Source organism: Bubalus bubalis, chromosome 10 (assembly GCF_019923935.1).
Source record: "Bubalus bubalis isolate 160015118507 breed Murrah chromosome 10, NDDB_SH_1, whole genome shotgun sequence".
In the NCBI taxonomy this organism is placed as follows: Eukaryota; Metazoa; Chordata; class Mammalia; order Artiodactyla; family Bovidae; genus Bubalus; species Bubalus bubalis.
The window spans coordinates 72,388,682-72,411,554 of record NC_059166.1 but is presented as its reverse complement, the minus strand read 5'-3'; the positions used below and the strand labels follow the sequence as shown (position 1 = coordinate 72,411,554).

The window sequence follows — 22,873 nt, the reverse complement described above, 5'->3', positions numbered from 1 at the left end:
CCTGGACCATTCTTACTTTCCTGGGTAATTCCATTAATTTCAGAAACACTTTTTTTTTTTAATGTTAAGTAGAAATGTACTCAATATGGGATAGTAGAATAGCACATTTTGTTTTTCTTACAACAGTAGCTTACTTAACTGTTTAACTTTTCAGATATTTCGAAAGAAAGCAGTGGAACTTGGGGTAAAATTGCTACCTGCATTTCAAACACCCTCTGGAATACCTTGGGCATTGCTGAATATAAAAAGGTAAAACTCTTCATTTTCAACAACATGTTTTAAGTTGAAATAGTCAAGATTGTGGTCTAACAAACAGACACCAGATGGATATTTACTTGAATGGTATTGGTGACTGACAGCATTGGGAGTCTTGGCATATGTCCTTGTGTTGGAAGTTATTAGTGTTTTTCAGAGTTCCATGGGTTCCCATCGTGAGATCAAATGACCTCAAGAGAGTCATCCGCATGAGAGGATTCAAGGTTTCACTATTTCATGGTGACATTGCATCAGTGATACTGTCTCTCCATAAAGTCCAAAAACATCCCTTTATCATCAAAGCATTTCACTCTCAAAAGAAGCCAGTTCCTAGATCACTTCCATCAGTTAAGCTGCTGGTCAGAGACATTGCCAAGATATAACATGTAGATCAATCAGCATAATACAAGATGTAGATCAGCAGATAGAACATGTGGAACAACCACGTAACGAGCTAAGTGTAACTGAGACTGGGTGCATCTGAGGCTGTTCACCCACAGTTATAGGGAGGGAAGGGAACTGCTCTACTGACCCGGATCAATCCATCCTCCTCATCCCATGTGGGTGGAGAGCCCTGGCATGCCAAGTTCCTAGGAATGGGGCCCCAAGAAAAACTTGGGCTAAACCGAATTTTTCATATTCTCCCAGGAAGTATTAATAGTTTGAATTTTCATGATAGCCTGAGCATTTTAATAGTTTTATCTTAAGCTCCCTTCTAACTCCTTCTTCCCTATAAGTAATTAATAGCACATGTCTCTTTGTGATGATGATAATGACAGCTGTTTGGTCATCATAAAATATGAAGTTTTGTGTAGACACTTTACCACATTTAATCCTCACAGCAACCCAATAAAGTCAGTACTACTGTTATCTCCATTTTACTAATCAGGAACTTGAGTCACAGAGACAGTTATTTGCCTAACATCATGCCGTGTGTAAATGGTGGAGCCAGAGTACTCAGATGCATGGATTCATAGGCAAAAGTTAAATGGCTTTCTTATGTTAGAAAAGCCAAGAGGATGCACAGGGCGACTTGGCAAGATTAATGCACATTTTTCCTTAATTATTTATTTTAGTGACATTCCTTCCTTTAGTGACATTAATTCCTTCCAATTAATCATGGAAAATCATGAAATTAATTGGCTAATGTATCAGTTAAATGTCACGCTTTGTCTGTATGTTATATCTATACCTTGAAATCACCCTGTACCTATCTATAATTTTATGTGTGTGTGTCTCTGTATGTGTATGTGCGTGTGTTTGGGGCAGAGGCCAAGGTGTTGAGGTGATGAGACGGGCAGAGTTCACACCCTGGGCCATGTTAAGTTGAAGTTGCTTTCTGTTGTATAACGTGATATCTCAGGATTCATTCTTCCCTTTGGGTTCCTCCGGCTTTCTCTGTTAGCTTGGGGATCATGGCACATGTTCCAGTGTCTTAAGGTGGAAGTGGGTATATATGCTTGGCTTGAGCAGCATGGTATTAGAGATCTGTGAGCTTTTTATTTGGCTCATGTGGATCACCTATAATACCGTCCATATCCTCAGACTTTGTATTCAGATAGTATACAGATAGTATTCAGACCTAGAAACTTCTCTGATACTTAATTATGAAAACGTGCACTTTTAACACGTATTTTCCCCACCCTCTGAGAGGAATGATATGGGCATAATAACCCACTGACTTAACTGGTTCCCAAGAGACCTGGTTCTAAGTGTGTACAGGCATACTAAGTCGCTCCAGTTGTGTCTGACTCTTTGTGACTCCATGGACTGTATCCCACCAGGCTCCTCTGTCCATGGGATGTCCTAGGCAAGAATACTGGAGTGGGTTGTCCTCTCCTTCTCCAGGGCCTCTTCCTGACCCAGGGATTGAACCTGCATCTCTTGTGTCTCCTGCGTTGCAGGGAGATTCTTTCCCCATTGAGCTGTTGGGAAGCCCAGGATGCTATAGAGGTAGTTCTTATTGCTTTGTGGAAGATAATGGAATTAGATAAAGACTCTTAAAACTAATTGAGGTGTGGGCCTACATCTTTGCAAAAGTTAAGTCAGTTATTATAAGGTGCTGATATCATTAGTTCTACCCTCTCTTGAAATATTCATAAAAAATTAGATTCTTTTAAAACATATTTAACATAGTGTTTATTTTTATAGCCGAGAGGGTTTTTTCCTTAGTTAAATCTATCCTTTGTGTACAGTGGAGATATTTTTTCAACACATAAGGGAATATTTCTAAAAACTATTCAGTACTGAATCCTTTGTTATCTTTATATCTCCTGAAAATTCATTAACTGGGGCTTTACCTTTTTTTTTATCAGACCTTATTTCAGATTTACAGTATTGTACATTATTTTACAGTATTGTACTTTAGAACTTTTATTTGATTTTTAGGTATTACAGGAAAATTATTTTGGGTCAAAAATAATGTTCCATTTCATTTATGTACTCTATGATGTTTTCATGTTGAACTAGAGGAAATTAGGTAACCGTTTTACAACTGACAAGAACACTCTTAACTTCTTCCTGGCAACCTGTATGAATTTTTTATTATTTTATCCACTCTCAATCTCATTTACTAAATAGTAGTGACTTACCCAAATTTACAAAATAAGTCTTGGCAAAATTAATAGTTACATTTTAAATAATAGTTACATATTAAAATAGTTACATTTTAGCTTGTATAGTGGGTTGTATACCAACCCACTGAAATTCATCCTACCCTTTGCCCAATCAGCTTGATTTATCATCTTGAAGAATTTTCTCTCTAGGGAACAAAAACAGCATTTGATATTTATCTGTAATAATTACATTTCTGGATGTGTTATTGATGTCACCCAGTGCATATCTGCTGTTTTCTCTGAATCTCTGTATTTTCACAGTATGGGCCAGAGGACAAGGGACAGCAGGTTTGGAGCTTATTTTCTACGTTTTTGGAGCCTGTCACTAGTGAAGTTTCAAACGAGGTGGGGAAAAATATATCTGGCAAATAATATTTTCTTAATTACCTTCTTAAACTTAGGAAGTATCAATGGAAGGATGCTAAGAGGAAAAAAAGTGCTCAAGAATGCTATTTAGAATAGCTCCTTATTCACTATTGACTGGCTTTGAAACTCTTGGCAATAATTATGATGGGAGAGCCACAACATGCTGTCTGTAACATAATTCTGTTCTTCCATGTCAGTTTTGAAAATAGTTATGGAGGCTACTCTTTGCCAGCACCTATAGGTTAACAGAAATGTGAACTTACTGGTATTATCTGTTCACATTCCTCTAGTATTCAGGTTTTACCAGTTTGAACGTAAAGCAAGCAGTATTTTGAATTGGGGAGGTTTATGTATTTGGAGCCAAAACACCAATAAACCAAATTAGATTTCAGTATTTGTGCAAACTGAGAATAGCAGAAAATCTAAATTATTTACGCATATCCTACATTAGAAATTCTGTCCCAAAAAATCTGTTCACACGCAAAAAAAATGTTTTTAATTATCTCTTCTGGTACATCTATAATAAATTCCTAATTCAAGAGTTGCTATATGAAGTTGTAAGTGAATTGAAATTATGAATTGATAGTAAGTGGTAATTTGATTGTACAAACACCTGGGTGTTACACACAGTACCTGATTAGAATAACATGCTTGTTTCACCAGTACAATAGTAGAATGAAAATGCATACGTTATGTAACACCTCTGGTAAAAGGAAAACATTGCCTTTTTCACAGATTAGATTTTGGTAGAACTCAATTTCGCTACTGTGAAAATGTCAAAATTTGATGTCTGATCTTGTTAGTACTACTAGTAAGAGGCTCTAGGCATTTTTTTTTTCCAACCTAAAGAAGAAAAATCACTTCTGTGGTTTGTAAAATCAAATGTTTCACCATTTCCATATTTCTAGTTATAATTTAAGCCTAAATAGAATAAATATAGTCGTTTGAAGTTTTCTAAAGAGTGTTTTTAATTTTAAAAAGGATGTTTAATATTCCCATTACTCATTTATATCACAGAGCATATAGTCTGGGTATTCCTAGCGATTATTCTGTCTTTCCTGTGAGTAAGTTTTAGTTTATACTGTTCCATCAGTTGTTTCTCTTTGTGGATTTCCCTGAACAGACACTTACCTGGTGGTTATATTAGGTTAGCAGGTCTGTCTACAGCATGTGCTTTTATTGCACACGTCAGGGAAACATGCTGCCAAGTGACTGATCTCTACTCCAATTCTCATTAGTAAGCAAGGCCACATGTGTTAGTCACTCAGTCGTGTCCAACTCTTCGTGACCCCATGGACTGTAGCCTGCCAGGCTCCTCTGTCCATGAAATTTTCCAGGCAAGAATACTGGAATGGACTGCCATTCCCTTCTCCAGGGGAGCTTCCCAATCCAGGGATTGAACCCAGGTCTCCTGCATCGCAGGCAGATTCTTCACTGTCTGAGCCACCAGGGAAGCCCAAGCAAGGCCATGAAGGAGCCACAACTCCCTCACCTGTTTTTATTTCCTGCTTTGTAAAGCTTTATTTACTGACTACTCTAATTATCCAACACAAATGTATACTATGTCATTAATTACATTTTAGCTTGTATTATAATAATTAAATTGCAAATTAGTTTACTTTAGCAGAAATGGGGGCTTAATTAAGAATAGTACATAGCTTAATGTTTTCTAATAGTGAAACATTATCTTTTATGAAGTAGATAGTTTGTGTATTGTAATAAACCCCCATTTGGGGTTTCTTAATGCTTCGGTGGTATAAAATGCTTGAATATTAAATCATAATTAGTTTTAATAGACACAAACTATGAAAGACAGACTAATCAGGTTAAATATTTTAAAAAGTATTTTCCATATGTCTCCCTGCATTTTTACCTGACATTGATATATAAACATCTACATTTTTAAATTTGCTAACCATTTTTTAAAGTATCTGGTTTTAGATTTGAAAGAGGCATATTGTTTTAAAATAAAGCAGAATACAAATCTATAGTTTAACATCATAATAAATATATTTAAAAAAATCAAGAAACAAATTTTCTGCCCCGAGGAGATCAAACTTATTTAATGATTTGCTAATATTCTAAGAAGCAAAATAGTACTTAGTTATCCTAGACATGTTTTGTAGCAGCTATATAGCCTAATTATAAAATTAGAGCTACATCTTATAGTTTATCTTTTATATGTTTTATGGATCTGTTACGAATTTGAAAATAAGTTTTACTAACTCTAGAAAAGTAAAAAAGAAGTTAGTCTTTCCAAATATTTATGCTAAACTATGTTTTTATTTTTTCTGATTTTATATTTTATTGGGTTTCCCTCTTTTATCTGTTTTAATTCATTTGGCCATTTATACTCTTCTGCTTTTGAACTGTGGTATTGGAGAAGACTCTTGAGAGTCCCTTGGGCTGCAAGGAGATCCAACCAGTCCATCCTAAAGGAGATCAGTCCTGGGTGTTCATTGGAAGGACTGATGTTGAAGATGAAACTCCAATACTTTGGCCACCTGATGCGAAGAGCTGACTCATTTCAAAAGACCCTGATGCTGGGAAAGATTGAGAGCAGGAGGAGAAGGGGACGACAGAGGATGAGATGGTTGGATGGCATCAACAACTCAATGCACATGGGTTTGGGTAAACTCCAGGAGTTGGTGATGGACAGGGAGGCCTGGCATGCTGCGGTTCATGGGGTCACAAGGAGTCAGACATGACTGAGCAACTGAACTGACCTCTTCTGGAAATAAAAATAACCATATTTTGAGGTTTGAAACTTACATGCATAAAGTTACTAATATCAGACATCAAAATATCAAAGTTAAAATTGCTACTTGTTAAGATTGTCAGTATAGCTCTTCAGTTCAGTTCAGTTCAATTCAATTCAGTCGCTCAGTCGTGTCTGACTGTTTGCAACCCCATGGACTGCAGCACACCAGGCCTCCCTGTCCATCACCAACTCCGGGACCTTACTCAAACTCATGTCCATCGAGTCAGTGATGCCATGCAACCATCTCATCCTCTGTCGTCCCCTTCTCCTCCTGCCTTCAATCTTTCCCAGCATCAGGGTCTTTTCAAATGAGTCAGTTCTTTGCACCAGGTTGGCCTTGGATAATTCACTTGAGTTTCTCTTCTCATAAGTAAAACTAAAATAGCCACAATAATAGTATCTGTTCTGATGACCTCATAAGGCATTTTTTGTAAAAATCTAGTGAATTAATATGTAAAAGAAGATTAGTCATTGCAGAGTGCTGTGAAATAAATATAAATTGAAATTATTAATTTATGGCCTTGTTCTAAATTTTCATTATAAAATAGTGTGTGTATAGAGCAATAAAATAATACATAACTAAAGCTGACTTGGTTTTGATGCCTTGTTATGGTAATCTTCTGTTTTTAAGTCATTCAGTGCTTCTAATCCATTCTCAAACTCGAGTCCCATTTTTCTAGGTCAGAAATGGAATTGGTATTAGTAGAACCAGCTAGAAGTATGGAGAGAATGTGTCCCCATAGTCCATGTAGGATTGTGGGGGCTTTATGCTCCAACATATATTATTTTGAAAATTATTTTAGAATCAGTCTGTAGGGTCAAAACCCAGATACCTCTCTCAAATTATATTTATTGGTGAATTTTCTCTTCTAGAAAGAGGAGCTGTTCAACCTATGAGGTTTAAGAAGCATGTGAGCCAATAAAATATAATGTTATTTTCCCAAGTCCCACATGCCAGTTAGTGCTTAATTAATATGACATGAGTCTATGAAAATGTATATATATTTTTGCTAGAAACATCCACATCACCCTATTTTCTAGTTCTTAGGCTGTCCTACTTCTAGTAAGGGTCTGACTACTGTGGTTATATTCTATCAGTGATTCTCCACCTTCCCTGTGCTTTCGACTAACCTGTGCATTTTTTAAATATCATCACTATCTCTCTACCCTCCATTCTGTTTCAGTTAGCTTGGAGTAAGATCCTTGCATATTTTAAGGCTCTTCAGCCATTCCATTATTAATCGAGGGTTGAGAATCACTGCTGGAAGTCTAATATTTTTATCCTAAGTATAGATTCATTTCTGTTTTCAGTTACCTTTGGAAACCTTTCCTTCCCCATTGATGGCCAGTTTAACTATTGAAATAAATAGACAATTGATTTGAAAACACCCAGCTCTAATAGAGCAATGATTCTCGACATTTAGAGTCTTTATGAATTGCTTAGCATGCATATGTGCGCGGTCTTATCCAGTTCTTTGCAGTCCTATAGACTGTAGCCCACCAGGCTCCTCTATCCATGGGATTCTCCAGGCAAGAGTACTGGGATGGGTTGCCATTTCCTCCTCCAGCAGATTTTCCTGACCCAGGAAACAAACCCACATCTCCTGTGTCTCCTGCATTCATAGGCAGATTCTTTACCACTGAGCCACCTGGGAAGCCTCAAGAATTGCTTAGAAGGCTTGTTAAAACTCTTGTTGCTGGGCCTCACCCACAGAGTTTCTGATTGGGCAGGTTTTTGGTCAGGTATGATAATTTACATTGGTGTCACTGATGCAGTGGACATGAACTTGGGCAGACTCCAGGAGGTGGTGAGGGACAGGGAAGCATGGTGTGCTGCAATCCATGGGGTCGCCACAGGTTGGCAACTGAACTACACCAACCAGGTCCCAGCTGATGCAGAGGTTGATTGATGCTTCTGGTCCTAGGACCACACTTTGAGAAGCACTATAATAGAAGAATTGACTGAGACATCCCAGCTTTTTAGATTCCTAAATCTCAGAGCTGCTCAGAGTGACAGCCAATTCCAAAGTTCCGTAGGGTGAAAGTGAGGGGTTGGATCAGGAGTGGGGAAGAGTTCTATGATTAATTTACTCTTGTTAATAATTGCCCAGTATTTTCACTTATCCCCAAGCAGTTTGTTGCTTCTTCTGGAAAACAGCTAATTCCAAACATTAATTACCAAAAGAGAGTTTGCATCGCCTTTGCCCCCTTGCAATATATATTTTTTAATCCCATAAGACTAGAAAGCAGGATTTGGGCCATTTTAGCATAGGAGGAGGAAAAAAAGGCATTTTTAATTAAGGACCTCAGGGTAACTGTAAAAAGAAGAACCTTCTCGTTGCTTCAAGGCAAAGCAACTTTATTAACAGCAGATGGCAACCAGTTCTTGTACCTGAGGACATTCCACACCCATGAAAAATAGGCTAAGATTATCCTTCCACCAGAGGAAGAGGGAATCTAGGCTTTTTCTGAATCATTTAATCCTCTCAGCAAGCTTCAGATCACTAAGTCCATGCCAGATACTCAGTGGCTTGACCAAGCTCAAGGCATTTATTTATTGCAAGTGGACAATAAGGGTGTCAGCACTTAATTTAAATGTACTTTGTGTGTAGCCTCTTTTATTGGGACTTAAGGGACAAGCAATCCTGAGCAAAAGATGCTTTGCTGTTTCTTAGTCACGCATTGTGAGGCAGACGGAATTTGAAGAGCCTAGAGGTAGGCAGACTGTTCCCTTTTATCCCATTCCTCTGGTCATAATTGAAGTTAATGCCCAGGTAAATGGGGTTTTCAGTGTCTTTTGTTCACTGGAGGAAGAAGCAGATGTAATCTGTCTCTGAACACAGGCGCTAACAGTCCTCCTAACTTCTCCACATCACCCACCCTTTCTCCATGAATCCACATCTGCCACAGACCCCTCTGTGTGCTTCTGGTAGGACAGGGACAGAAAAATGACCTGTGAATGGAATAAACTGGCTATCTTACTCACCATGGTAAGAGATGTAGGTTCAACCCCTGGGTTGGTCGGGAAGATCCCCTGGAGAAGGACATGGCAACCCATTCTGATATTCTTGCCTGAGAATCCCATGGACAGAGGAGTCTGGCAGGCTATGAGTCCACAGGGTCACAGAGAGTAAGACATGGCAGAAGTGACTTAGCATGCACGCACGCATGGATTAGATATTGAAAAAATATTTTTTGTATATTTTCATAATGTCCTGCCTCTAAAGCTCAATTACAGCAAATGCGTAAAGTCCAGAAATGTATCAGAGGTGACGTGTAGGCAATTTAGAGACAATCTATCCTAAGAGGATTGCTTAAAACCCTTAAAAAAAGGACTTGTGGTATGTAGGAAGTCTGTTAAGAGACCTTCCTCACTCTTCTATTTTAGGCAGATAGATTCTTGGTACAAAATCCATGGAATTGAATGGTTAAATATGACCATGACTTTCCCCATAGCATCCCCACCATTTAAGTGGTTAATGCACCAGGAAATTTTTGTTTAAGGGCAATTATAGTTATTTGAATGCAACAAACTCAAAGCGCCTTTCATCTCAAGATTTTCAAATGCACAGAACTAGTGTTTTGCAGATTCAGCTTTGTTCACTGTGTTCACACAATTGGTAGCAAATCAGCTTTGGCAATTTGAAATGTATTCTGTGTACAGAACTTAGATTAGGAACAAGTCAGAACACATAATTCATAGGGTGCCTTTACAAGTCAGCAGTGGAATGGTTTTCTCAAGGAGCTACAATCCCAGGTTTTTAATGAAGCAGCAGTTTTCCTGTGATGAATCTCAAGACCAGGCTCATGTTGTTACTGTGGGGCAGACCTTTCAAATATCTAATAAAGTTTAATTTAAAAGTTATGAAATTGTTTGAATAGGTATTTGCAAATCAGCCTAGGTCTCAAGGTACTTTCTTAGACCTTATAATTGTAGTCATTGTAAATATTCAACTAACCACATTGAATCTTTGAGTCGAAATTGGAAGGTCAATATAAAATGTTTTTAAAGACCTCACAATCTTGGTGAATACATTAACCACTCCAGGTTTCTTGCTTATGCAGTAATAGCTGTAGTTAATCTGTTCTGAAAATGGAGATGAACAATGATTAACTGAAGTCTCTCTTAATAACTGGAAAAGTGATAGAGCAATAGTAAGAATTAATTGTAATTTACTAATCTGGAAATTAATATGCAGCTGGGCATGAGTAGAGGCAGTGCAATTTGGTGATTTAGCAATCATGACAAATTATCTTCATCCATAAGGTGCAGAGTTGCTAGCTTTCCATTATTTGATTTTTAGTAACAGACCCAGTTTCAGGAAGACTTTATATGAATGCTCATGTTGCCCTTTTATCCTGGAAATGTCAATTGGAGTCTGGCATTATTAATTAAATCTCACTCTCCCTCTTTGTCATGTCATGCTATAGTTTTTATGGAACATTTGTACAAAACAGTGATTACTGGTAATTGACCTGCATATGTTGAATAATCTTAAGATGCTACTGAGAGTTTAATGTACCTTGTAAATTGAGAGGCTTCCAATTAAGTCTAGTTCTTAAGATAATCACTTTCAAAACTAATCAAGTAATAGGACATTAGTAAAGCTCTTATTGACTTAATTGTGACAAATTAATAAACAGACCCAGTGCAATTACTATAATGGCTTTATCAGTGAGCAGTTTTTCCAAAATTTTAAGCATAAATCTATTCTATCCCCCTGGAAGTATAATAAAAGTTACATAAGCTATTTTAAGGTGGGTATCATTCGTATAGCTGTGTGTGAGTACACTGTACAAAGAGCTTGGATTTTTTTGTGTTTCTTTCTTTTAAAATATGACTGCATTTCTTTCAAAGGTCAGTGAATCTACTTGCCAGACCCTTAAAGCATATGATTTAATAAATGATCTTCTGTATGCTTTGGACAAACTTATTACACATTTTCATGTTCTCTCACTTGTATTTTCTGTGCCTAGACCCTGGGGTTGGTACCCTCTCTCCTTAGAGAGCTAGGGAATGTCCTGTCCCACTCTCTCTGTCCCAAACTGCTGTCAGAGTAGTGATTTTTTGAGGCCAGCACTCTACAAATGGACTTTGGAAAATAAATGAATTATGAATTACATATGTGCCATAATTTTTTAGTATCTGACACTGCCAGTTTCTATAACTTGGCTGATTGTGTGTAAGAAAATGGCAGCAGAAGGAATAGGAACATAAGTCCCAATTCTGCTACTTTAACAGTGTGATTTATTTCTCAAAAATGCATCAAACTATATGTTTAAGATGCTGTGTTTACTGAGTATAACTTTTATTTAAAAATAATGGGATCACATCTCTTCTTTCTCTCAGCCTTGGCTTTCTCATTTCTTAAATGCAATTAATAAATAGTATCAATTTTACAAGGATGTTTATGACAGGCCCTTAGGCTTTTGAGAAGTTGGGGGTCTTTTAGATACAAAAGAGGGGATCATTATGGAATTTCAGAACCCTGACATCTTTATGGTAGCTGTCCATATCACCTGTATTTAAGTTAGGAGAGAAGAATGGATTTTCGAGTAAACGAGTGTATGTCTCTTTATGTGTGTGAGTATAATATGTATATCTGTGTGTGTGTAATTGGTAGGTCATGTCTGACTCTTTGTGACCCCACGGACTATACAGTCCATGGAATTCTTCAGGCCAGATTACTGGAGTGGGCAGCCTTTTCCCTTCTCCAGGGGATCTTCCCAACCCAGGGATCAAACAGAAGATAGAGGATACATCACCAGATTGGGTTTTGGCCAACATCCAGACTTAATCAGCACTGGGATGTCCTGTGTCACAGCATATCTGGAGTTCTGATTGGGAAGAGGGTTCCCAGGCGGCTCATCCGCTCCCTGGGTGAGACTTCTCCCCACAGAACTCATGCATGCCTGTGTGCTAAGTTGCTTCAGTCATGTCTGACTCTGTGTAACCCCATGGACTATAGCCTTCCAGGATCCTCTGTCCATGGGGTTTCCCAGGCAAGAATACTGGAATGGGTTGCCATGCCCTCCTCTGGGGGATCTTCCTGAGCCAGGGATCTAAGCCATGTCTCTTATATCTCCTGAATTGGCAAGCAGGTTCTTTACCACTAGTGTGCCCTGGGAATCCCTTAAAACTCATCAGTTCAGTTCACTTCAGTTCAGTCGCTCAGTTGTGTCCGACTCTTTGCGACCCCATGAATCGCAGCACACCAGGCCTCCCTGTCCATCACCAACTCCTGGAGTTTACTCAAACCCATCTCCATCAAGTTGGTGATGCCATCCAGCCATCTCATCCCTGTCATCCCCTTCTCCTCCTGTCCTCAATCCCTCCCAGCATCAGAGTCTTCTCCAATGAGTCAGCTCTTCACACAAGATGGCCAAAGTATTGGAGTTTCAGCTTTAGCATCAGTCCTTCCAATGAACACCCAGGACTGATCTCCTTTAGCATGGACTGGTTGGATCTCCTTGCAGTCCAAGGGACTCTCAAGAGTCTATTCCAACACCACAGTTCCAAAGCATCAATTCTTCAGCTCTCACATCCATACATGACCACAGGAAAAACCATAGCCTTGACTAGACGAACCTTTGTTGGCAAAGTAATGTCTCTGCTTTTGAATATGCTATCTAGGTTGGTCATAACTTTCCTTCCAAGGAGTAAGTGACTTTTAATTTCATGGCTGCAGTCACCATCTGCGGTGATTTGGGAGCCCAAAAAAGTAAAGTCTGACACTATTTCCACTGTTTCCCCATCTATTTGCCATGAAGTGATGGGACCAGATGCCATGATCTTCGTTTTCTGAATGTTGAGCTTTAAGCCAACTTTTTCACTCCTCTTTCACTTTCATCAAGAGGCTTTCTAGTTCCTCTTCACTTTCTGCCATTCCTCAAACAAGGGAAATATTATAAGGCTTCATAATAATTGTCATCATCTGGGACCACAAAGGGAAGTACACAGTGGAACTGCCCAGCTGAAGAAAGGTTATTTTTAAGTTATGAGATACTCTAAAATAAGGGCTATAATTGTGGCAGTTTCATTCATCATGAGGTATAAAAATTATGGCTCCTTAATGAGAAAAATTAATGTGAATGCTATATAAATATATCACTTTTAGCCATTTATTTACATGTAATTTTGTACTGCACAATTATGTCAGTACCATAAGTCCATGGTTTTTAAGCTTCTCTGCTCTCTTATCAGTAATATATTTCTGAACACTTACCCCAGAGCATATATTTTTACTTATAAATTTTATATGCAAATACCAGAATATTAATGTCATGATCACTTTAAAACACTCCAAAACATAAAATTGTAAAAAGATACAGATGAGGAAATAAATTTTTATATATTTTTAGTGAGTCATATGATTTTTTTTTAATTCAACTTAATGCTTGTGATACAGTAAGTGATTCAAAGTTCTTGTTCTGTGTTTATTTCAACTTGGTTTTAATTTTGTCCAGATGGAAAAGATTTAAAGTTGTGTTGATGAGAGAAGTGTGGTATTGGCTGATCTAAAAACATGATGCTTGTTTTAAATCCTATTCTTTAATTATGCAAAGAATATTCTTGTAACTCTGCTGGAAAATTTCAGTCTTTCTTATTATTTCTTCTTGCAAACTAATAGAAAATAAGAAAAACCTCTGGAACTTCCTTTGAAAGATTCTAAAGCAGGATAGCAAATTCCATTCTCAAGTTTGACACAAATTTTGATCAATTTGTATAAATTTGATATATTATGAATTTTAAAGGTGAGTGACAGTCACGCATAGTTTCATAAATATCCAATTTCAAAATGATCTTTTCTTAGAAAAACTTTCTTTCAAATTCAGATTTTTTTTATTCATGTCAAATGTTACTTTTATTTTCAAATGATAGGTTAAGCATGTTTTCTATTTCTTTTCTTCCATTTTTCATTCTTTCTGTTTTTTAATTATCTGGTAGGTAGCAAACTACAAACAGCTACTTATACTAGAAAACATCAGCAAATAGGGACACATTTCTTTTGACTCTTAATTAAATACTTCGCCTCAAGACAATCAAAGAAATCTCTTGTTTAGTGCAGAATATTTGTGTGGTTGCTTTCCATCCTTTTACCAACTGTTACAATATTATAATTTTTCTACTGTGTAGAGATCTTGAATTTTAAAATTAACTGCATCAATGACATTGTGTGCTCATAAATCCCACTACATCCACAGTCCCTGAAAGCTGTAGAACAAGCGAAGGACCCACTGCCGACCTCTCCTCATTTTGGAGTCTCTATGGAAACCTCTGAATATCTTTTATATGAAACCTTTTACATAAGCACCAAGGGAGGGGAATAGTGTATATCTGAATATTTAATTTAATAAAGCTTTTTTCTTTTAGATAAAAAATTTAGAAACAGCAGCTTTGATAGTTTCTTCCTGCACTCTAATTAAGAGTTTTGCATTCTGCTTCAAAGGCCGCTGCCATAAACAATAAATATCTAAATGTCATTTGCCTTTATCAAGCCTGGACCAATGTCTTATCATTTGGCGGTTTATAATGGGCATATTGTCTTAATATATTAAGTGGACTTTGATCCTGTTTAGATTACTCTTGAGAATATTTTAAAATTGGCTTCAAGAGAAGTTCTAAATTACTTTAACTAGATCTAAATATTATAAGACTGCATAATCTTGTGGTATTAATTTTCTCCACTTTAAAGTGGGCCAACCATGGAAGTGTGCCTGAAAAAGTTATTAATTAGATCAAGAGCTTTTCTTAGGTGAGTTATTGGTTTTAAGATGAAATAGGTCAGAAAGTGCTTAAAGACATTAATCTTTAATATTGATTAGCTATGCAACAAAATGGCTGAAGGTGTAAGTCTATACTCAAAGAGTGGTATTTTTAAAGGAACAACAGATATAGTGCTAGTATCCAAAATTTTTACAAGAGTCAAAGGGCTTCAAATTATAGAATTCACTCATGTGAGTTTCTGAGAATTATAAGGAGAAATGATTTCATGTTTATGGTTTTAAAGACATTTTTAAAATTGGAATTTATAGATCGATTAAGAATAATACATTTGCTTTTTCAAGTTTTTCCAAAGACAGTAAAGCCTATGGTCTCTTTTCAAACTAAAGGTGCTACAAAATTCATTTATTATTATGTTGATTCTAAAGGAAAAGATGTAAAGGGGAGGAGATGGGAAGCAAGAGGAATTATGAGTGTATAAGCTACAGGCCACCAGACAAGCTAATATTAATGCCTTATGCTTCTGCAGTTCTCTGTAGTCTACAGAGGAGTCCCAAATAGATGTATGTTTTAAATTTTTCACTAATGTGATTTAATCTAGTCTGGCACAAACATAAATATCCAATTCTATAATTCAGATTTCTTTTTGAAATAGTTAACAATTGGAATAAAAAGAAATTTTTTATTTTTTTTTTTTTTTTTTAGGAAAAAAGAAATAACTACGCTTTCAGAAAGACAGGGAATAGAAAACTGTCCTGATATTTTGCCACCATTATAGGCTATCACCATGTTTGTCTATTTGTGCTGTATTGATCATTGAGTACTTCCTGGCTATTAAAAGTGTATTCATTGGGTCTGATAGAATTCCACATACCTCCCAGAATGAAATTTCACAAGTACCCTACTATTAGAACTATATCTTTTGTTAAACTCACTTTCACTATTTAAAGATAAAAGTAAAGGTAAACAAATATAATCTCCTTTCTAAAGAGTTAAAATGGAAAATTATATGCATAGCATCTTTCTTATCTGGATGAAAGAGCTAGGATTATGTAAATCTTCCCTTTATCCTCTTTTAAAGAATCTGTATTTTTTTTTCTTTTTTTCCCAAAAAAAAAGAAATTATTTTGCAAGTGGAATCAACTGAAAGACATACTTTGATAAATTACAGGAATATATTTTTAAGTCTTTCATGTAGAACCTGAATTCTTTTCAACCCTTTTTGTTACAAATACACTTTCTTCTCTTCTACCATCTTAGTTACTCTTCTCCTGTATGTTCTCCTCATCTTTGTGATAATGTCAAAATAATCAGAATTTGGAACTGCGTTCATTAAGAGTCTTAGGGGTGTAGAAAGGGTGAAAGCATTTTTCTGTGGCTCAGTCTCTTCCTGCCTCTTTCAGTACAGTGTCCAGGCCCTCTGTGCAGTGAGGGAGGTCTTTGCATCCTCTCTTATATTGACTCTTCAAGTCATCAGTCTTTTCCTCTTCATCTTTCGCACCACCTATTTATTTACACCTCATCCTCCCCACTCCATCGAGATGTTATGATACTTGCCTATGAGCCTTCTCTAGATAGAAACATCTGGATATTCTATTGTTAAGTCCTAAATTTGTGGCAGTAGCCATCCTTTGATCCAAATCTCTAGCCCAGTCCTCCCTATAGAATGTAATCCCTATATCCTGCTGAGTGCCAGATAGCTCCTAAACTTAAATGTTGAAAGTCATCTGCATTATTTCCCTAAACCAGTGTCGCTTCCAGACTGACCTTTTGTTATACCAGTAACCTCAGTTCATCCCAAGGACATCTTGAAACACTTATTCTGATAGTTAGTCTGTCATCAGATCCTATGTACTCTATTTCTGTAATATTTCTGACCCCTCTCACAGCCAGGTTCCTTTCCCATTCTCATTTCATCCCCGCCCCACCCTCACCCCCACCAACCCCCAGTCAGTTCAGTTCTGGTCTGGAGCAGTAGGTTTGGAAATACTCTCCTGGCCGCCAGTTTCTCTTCCCTCCAATTAGAGTACATGCATCTATCTATCATAGCTAGAGTAATCTCAAACTGTTATCCGTCTGCTCTCCACACTTTCTCCCCTTACTCAAGAATCTTTAACAGCTTCCCAAGAACCATTCTGTTCAGTTCAGTCACTCAGTCGTGTCTGACTCATTGCAACCCCATGCATGGCAGCACACCAGTCTTCCCTGTCCATCTCCAACTCCAGGAGCTTGCTCAAACTCATGTCCATCAAGTCAGTGATGCCATGCAACTATCTCATCCTCTGTCATCCCCTTTTCCTCCTTCCTTCAATCATTCCCAGCATCAGGGTCTTTCCCAATAAGTCAGCTCTTCTTATCAGGTGGCCAAAGTATTGGAGCTGCAGCTTCAGCATCAGTCTTTCCAATGAATATTCAGGACTGATTTCCTTTAGGATTGACTGGTTGGATCTTCTTGCTGTCCAAGGGACTCTCAAGAACTTTCTCCAATACCACAGTTCAAAAGCATCAATTTTTTGGTGTTCAGCTTTCTTTATGGTTCAACTCTTACATCCATACATGACTACTAGAAAAACCATAGCTTTGACTATACAGACCTTTGTCGGCAAAGTAACGTCTCTGCTTTTTAATATGCTGTCAAGGTTTGTCATAGCTTTTCTTCCAAGGAGCAAGCATCTTTTAATTTCAAGAGATGTAGAACTTTTCTTCAAATAGGTATTGTGCTTTCAAACCCCCATGTTTATGTATATTTCCCCTTTGCCTGAAAGGGCCCTCTTACCCTCAACAAAACTCTGCCATTTAAAAAATTTTACTGAAATATTGTTGATTAACAATATTGTGTTAATTTTTGCTGTACAAGAAAGTGGCTCGATTATACATATGTGTATTTTTCTTATTCTTTTCCATTGTGACTTCCATCACAGAATACTGAATATAGTTCCTTGTGTTATACAGTAGGATCTTGTTGTTTATCCTTTCTATATATACTAGCTTGCATCTGCTAATCTCAAAACTCCCAATCCGTCCTTCCTCCCACTTTTCCTGCCCCTTGACAACCACACATCTATTCTCTATGTCTGTAAGTCTGTTTCTGTTTCATAGATAATGTTTATTTGTGTTGTATTTTATATTCCACATATAAATGCTGTCATACAGTATTTATGTTCCTCTTTCTGACTTACTTCACTTAGTATAATCCCGGTCCATCCATGTTGCTGCAAATGGCATTATTTCATTCTTTTTATGGCTGAGTAATACCCCATTATATATGTGTACTGCATCTTCTTTGTTCAGTCATCTGTTGATGGACATTCAGGTTGTTTCCAAGTCTTGGCTATTGTAAACAGTGCTGTCATAAGCATAGAGGTGCATGTATCTTTTCGAATTATACTTTTGCCTAGGTATGTGCCCAAGAGTGGGATTGATGGATCATCTGTCTGCAGTTTTTAAAGGGCCAGTTACATTACTTGTTCTGTGGAAGTTTTTTTTTTATTCCTTTCTACCTTGTCCCTTCCCCACCCTGGACAAGTTTAATCACATTCCTTTCTTTGTTCTCCTAACATTTTGTTTCCTTCTTCAAATACAAGCTTTACCACTTAGTTGTGAGGTGTCTCATAGTTCTGCCTGTGTACTGAATGCATAGAGATGAAGGCTCCTCAGTGAACAAAGAAATAATATGATCATTTTCCTCCCCTAAAACAAAAAACGGTGCATAGAGGTATAATTACCAAAAGTGTCTTTTTGGTCAATCTCTATTGTGTAAATATGACATTAATTTTGTAGTGAAAAATAGTGTAGGCAGCTTTTTACAAAATGGTGTTTCACTGTGTGCTTTTTTTCCTGTTTTACATAGCTAGAGAAGAGATTGAGGCCACCCCATCATCTAAACCTTAAAAACTGATATACCAAGTTCAGTGATTTATCTATATAATGTTTAGATTCTCTTATTCTGGCATGATCAGAAAACAGGACTCCTAGGAAGGATTTAAATTATATCTGCATACTTCAAGGATATAAGAAGAATGGGATGGAAGATGTTTGGTTCAGTTAGACTGGTTTTAAAAGCTCAAAAGAGAGGGGATATGTGTATACATATGCCTGATTCATGATGTTGCACAGCAGAAACTAACACAACATTGTAAAGCAAAAGCAATTATGTTCCAGTTTCTAAGAAAATAATAAAATCTGTGGAAAAAAGTAGAGAGACCACCTTGCAAAAATATTCTTCATAATTTTTTAGTGGGAAAGCATTTTTAATTAGAAGATGAGGTAGAAGGTAAGTTCTATTAAGAATATGTATATGCATGAATCTTTGGCCCAGTGCATCTGAAATGATCAAAGTGGAATATCACAGTGCAGTGTGGCCGATACTCACCGTTAATCACTGTCCCAGTGCCCAGACTGTGGTCCAACACAACATTTCTCTTGTCTTTGCCTTTTAAACTCTGGATAGGCTCCTTTCATATGAAAAATTAAGACTCAAAAATACCATCTTATTTCTTTATCCAGTAAGACTCTACTTTTCATGAGCATTTTGATAGGCTGTTTCAAGGGTTCATGATCAGGTAAAATAAGTTCAGTAATGCTTTGGCAAGACAAGAAAGCAAGCAGGCTGGTGCAGAGCAAGCACAGAATCGTAGAATCAGAAGGACCATGTGGTCCAAGAACTATTCCTGTGCTTGTTCTCTGAGGTCCAGTTATGTATTTGTCATAGTCACTGTAGTTGTAGTGAACCAGGGCAGCACTGGTGCAGAGACGCTGCTCCAGGAACGTGGTCTGGGAACTAGACCTGGGCTTCCATTGCAGTGAGTTAAAGGAACCTGCTCACTTACTCAGCAATCATCAAGTGACCATCCTCTTCATTACAGATCCTGGGCTAGGTGCCAGTGATGAATTGGTAAACACAAACACATTCCTGGTGACTCTTAACAGAATTTACAGTCTATGGGACCAGCAAGCATTAATTAATTACTAAAACACAATCAAATTTCAGGGAGATCGGAGACAGTTATCCTGAAGAAGTGATTTTCAAGGTGAGATCAAGGGAATGTGTAGATGAAATCTGGGTGAAGAGGAAAGAGTGGACGTTCCAGGCAGTGGGGCCCATGATGGAGAATCTCCATGTCAGAAAGGAGCAGGGTAAGGCTGAGATGCAGAACAAAGGCAAGGCTGCCTGGATCCCAGAGCAGCATCTGGAAAGGAGCAACAACAGGCTCCTCTTGGGAGTTTCATGTTTCTCTTGATGTCAGTGGGAAGCCGTTGAAGATTTTAAGCAGGATGAGCTACATAATGGGGCTTGAGCTTAGCTGAGTTAGATTTACTGCTCTCCTTCTCTTGAAAGCCATAAAACATAGGACCAAATCATGCCCACTTTCAGGAGCTGATGGTTTGGGATCTCTATATTTTCCTTCTTTCGTATTTAACTTTTCCCCAGAACACAAACCTATGAAGGCCTGCATGTGGAAGTTCACAGTCAGTCATATGTTAGTCACTCAGTCATGGCCAAGTCTTTGCAACCCTGTGGACTGTAGCCTGCCAGGCTCCTCTGTCCATGGAATTCTCCAGGCAAGGATACTGGAGTAGGTTGCCAGTCCTCAAAATGCTGGGAACAATTTTAAACTTGATCTTTTGTCATTAGTTTAGCAATCAAGCAGCAGTCTCCAAGATTTCCATTCAGTTGAAATAATCTGTGAAATCAGATTGTTTACAAGGGACTGCTACCAAAAATGACTTGACTTGAGAGATAAAGCCTGTGTTTGATACCACTAGCGAATTTGTATTTTTCAGTTCTGTTTACTTGTTTCAGTTAGTCAAAAATGAAGACTGAAAAAAGGAACCTGTTCATTTAATTTGTAGAAGAAACCACCATAGTGGGTTCAGATTCAAAACTGCTACAGCTTAGGATGTGTCCTGCTACCAAAAGCCTAAACTCAGAAGGTGCAGGAATATATGCATATCTTTTTCAGTTCATCTTACATATGTTTAAAATAGATAAAGAAGAGGAAATTACATGAGTTGAGGATGTGACAGAGAAGTAGGACTGAAGAAAAAGGAGTGAAAGGTTCATAAAAGATGTAGCATTCTTTTCTGGTATTGATAAAGCACTTATCCTCAAAGAATGTAAGTGTGTGCTGTTGATTATCAATCAAAAATGCTTGCAACTCAACCACATTTGTGAAATTTATATTTTTATATCAGCACAGCAGAATGTATTGATAAGTTGTATTGATAGTAATATCAAACTGTGTTTCACAGAATAAAATGCCCATGAGAAATTAATAGGTGATCTGTGGAGAGAAAACAGCTCTGTAGGTGAATGTAAGCTCTATGTTACACAGCCTTCCTCACTGTAAACTTCTCAGAGCGGTTACTAGGGTTCAAGCTTTTTTATAACTTTGTTTCCCAGGCTTCTTCCACTGGGAACCTCTTTTATCCAGAACAACTATTGCCATTTCTGATCTACATTTCCTGTCTCCAGAATGCACTTTCATAAATTAGTGATTCAGATGAATGTTGCTACATGTTCTTCACATAGTCATCTTGATAAATATATCATTACTCTAGTATAATAAACTTATTGCCCAGAATATATTTGGAAATGAATTGAAATGTCATGTACTATTCATTTATGTTCGCTACTAATGAAAGTAATATGTGTTTAGCAATATGAAATCTTAATCTCAAAAAGTACCCACTGTAGAAAATTAGCCTTATTGCTTATATTTATGATGCTTTCTAATTAAAAGGAACAGACTCATATGTTTGCCCTCAGTGAGAGGTTTGAACCCTGGAGGTTAAAAGGTATAAGATTGATACAAACTATATTTCATTTTCATCTCAAGCATCTGTATTTTCATTTAGAAAAAATTTAGTATTGCCTCCATGTTTGTTTTTTAAAACTCTTTAGATTTATTCTCAGTTTCCAGTAATCCTATGACTAAGATATTAGTTTAACAATTAGTTTTCTAAGAGTCTGAGCTTCCCCAAAAAGTCTGACTTATTTTATAAGAAAAATTTAAGGTGTATTGTTCCAGAAACTCTTTTTCTGAATTACAGTTACTTTTTGTATGCTAATAATTTATTCCATGATGCATTTTTGAATGGTCAGTCAAGATGGTTGAGTTTCTCAGCAAAAAAAAAAAAAAAAAAGGTATGACAAGTGTCATTAAAAATTGTTTGGGAATTATCAATATATATTAAAGAAAATCCTAAGTCAATACTGCAATATCATGATATTTTCAAAGTGTAATCATTTTTATTGACCAAAGCTTTGGATTCATTGTAAACACATGAAATACCAGTAGTGTTAGAATGAAGTTAATCAGATTCTTTGCTTCTGAACTAAAGATAAAACTTTCTTCAATTAAGTTATGAAGGGATAAATATGCTGGCAAACAATCAATAAGTAATTACCCCAGAGCTATATTACAAGGGTCTCTCTCAACCATGTCACTTACACAAGTTTAGTAAGTTTAGTATTCCAACATTGTTTAACATTCAGTTGAGTATGTTAACCTAAGAGCAAGAAAATCAGGCCGTTTTTCTTGTCTCCTTTTTTAGTCCAATAGGTATTTTTGCATATTTAGAAAATTTTTTTCTAAACATTAGTTTCATATCATGTGCTCAGTTGCTCAGCAGAGTCTGACTTTTTGCGACCCCATGGACTGACTATGGGCCACCAGGCTCCTCTGCACATGGGATTCTCCAGGCAAGAATCCTGTAGTGGGGTGCCATTTCTTTCTCCAGGGGATCTTCCTGACTTCAAGGATCAAACCTGTGTCTCTTGTGTCTTCTGCATTGGCAGGTGCCACCTGCAGTGAAATACTATAGGTGTTTTTCTCTCTAGATAACATATTTTAAAAAAATTTTAATTAGTGAAATAATCTTTGGTCAGTCTGTTTTTTAATAAACTGTATATTTTCCTATTCTCTTATTGTAAAAAAACTATATTAATTGGAGAAAATATAGAAAAAATAAAATATTCACTCACAATTTCAATCCAGTGTAAATAAATACTTTAAAAATCATTCAGTTCTCATTTTAGGAGTCATTTAGGAGTCATTTAGGACTCCTTAAGGAGTCAACACTGAAATCATATAGTTTTTTCCCTTGTTCTTTTTCCTTTTCATGTACTTTTTTGAGATATAATTTATA

At 37.0% G+C, this 22,873-nt stretch overlaps 1 protein-coding gene across 3 annotated transcripts in view; it reads left to right on the top strand.

Annotated features, from left to right (window-relative positions):
- MAN1A1 (mannosidase alpha class 1A member 1) overlaps positions 1-22,873 on the top strand; it is a 173,210-nt gene that overhangs the window by 99,640 nt on the left and 50,697 nt on the right. For 2 of the 3 annotated variants that reach the window (XM_044924435.2, XM_025294776.3), the window contains exons 6-7: positions 155-249; positions 3,132-3,215. In XM_044924435.2, the coding sequence (XP_044780370.1) occupies positions 155-249; positions 3,132-3,215 (179 nt within the window). The remainder of the gene's footprint in view (positions 1-154; positions 250-3,131; positions 3,216-22,873) is intronic. The other variant, XM_025294777.3, reaches the window with a different exon arrangement.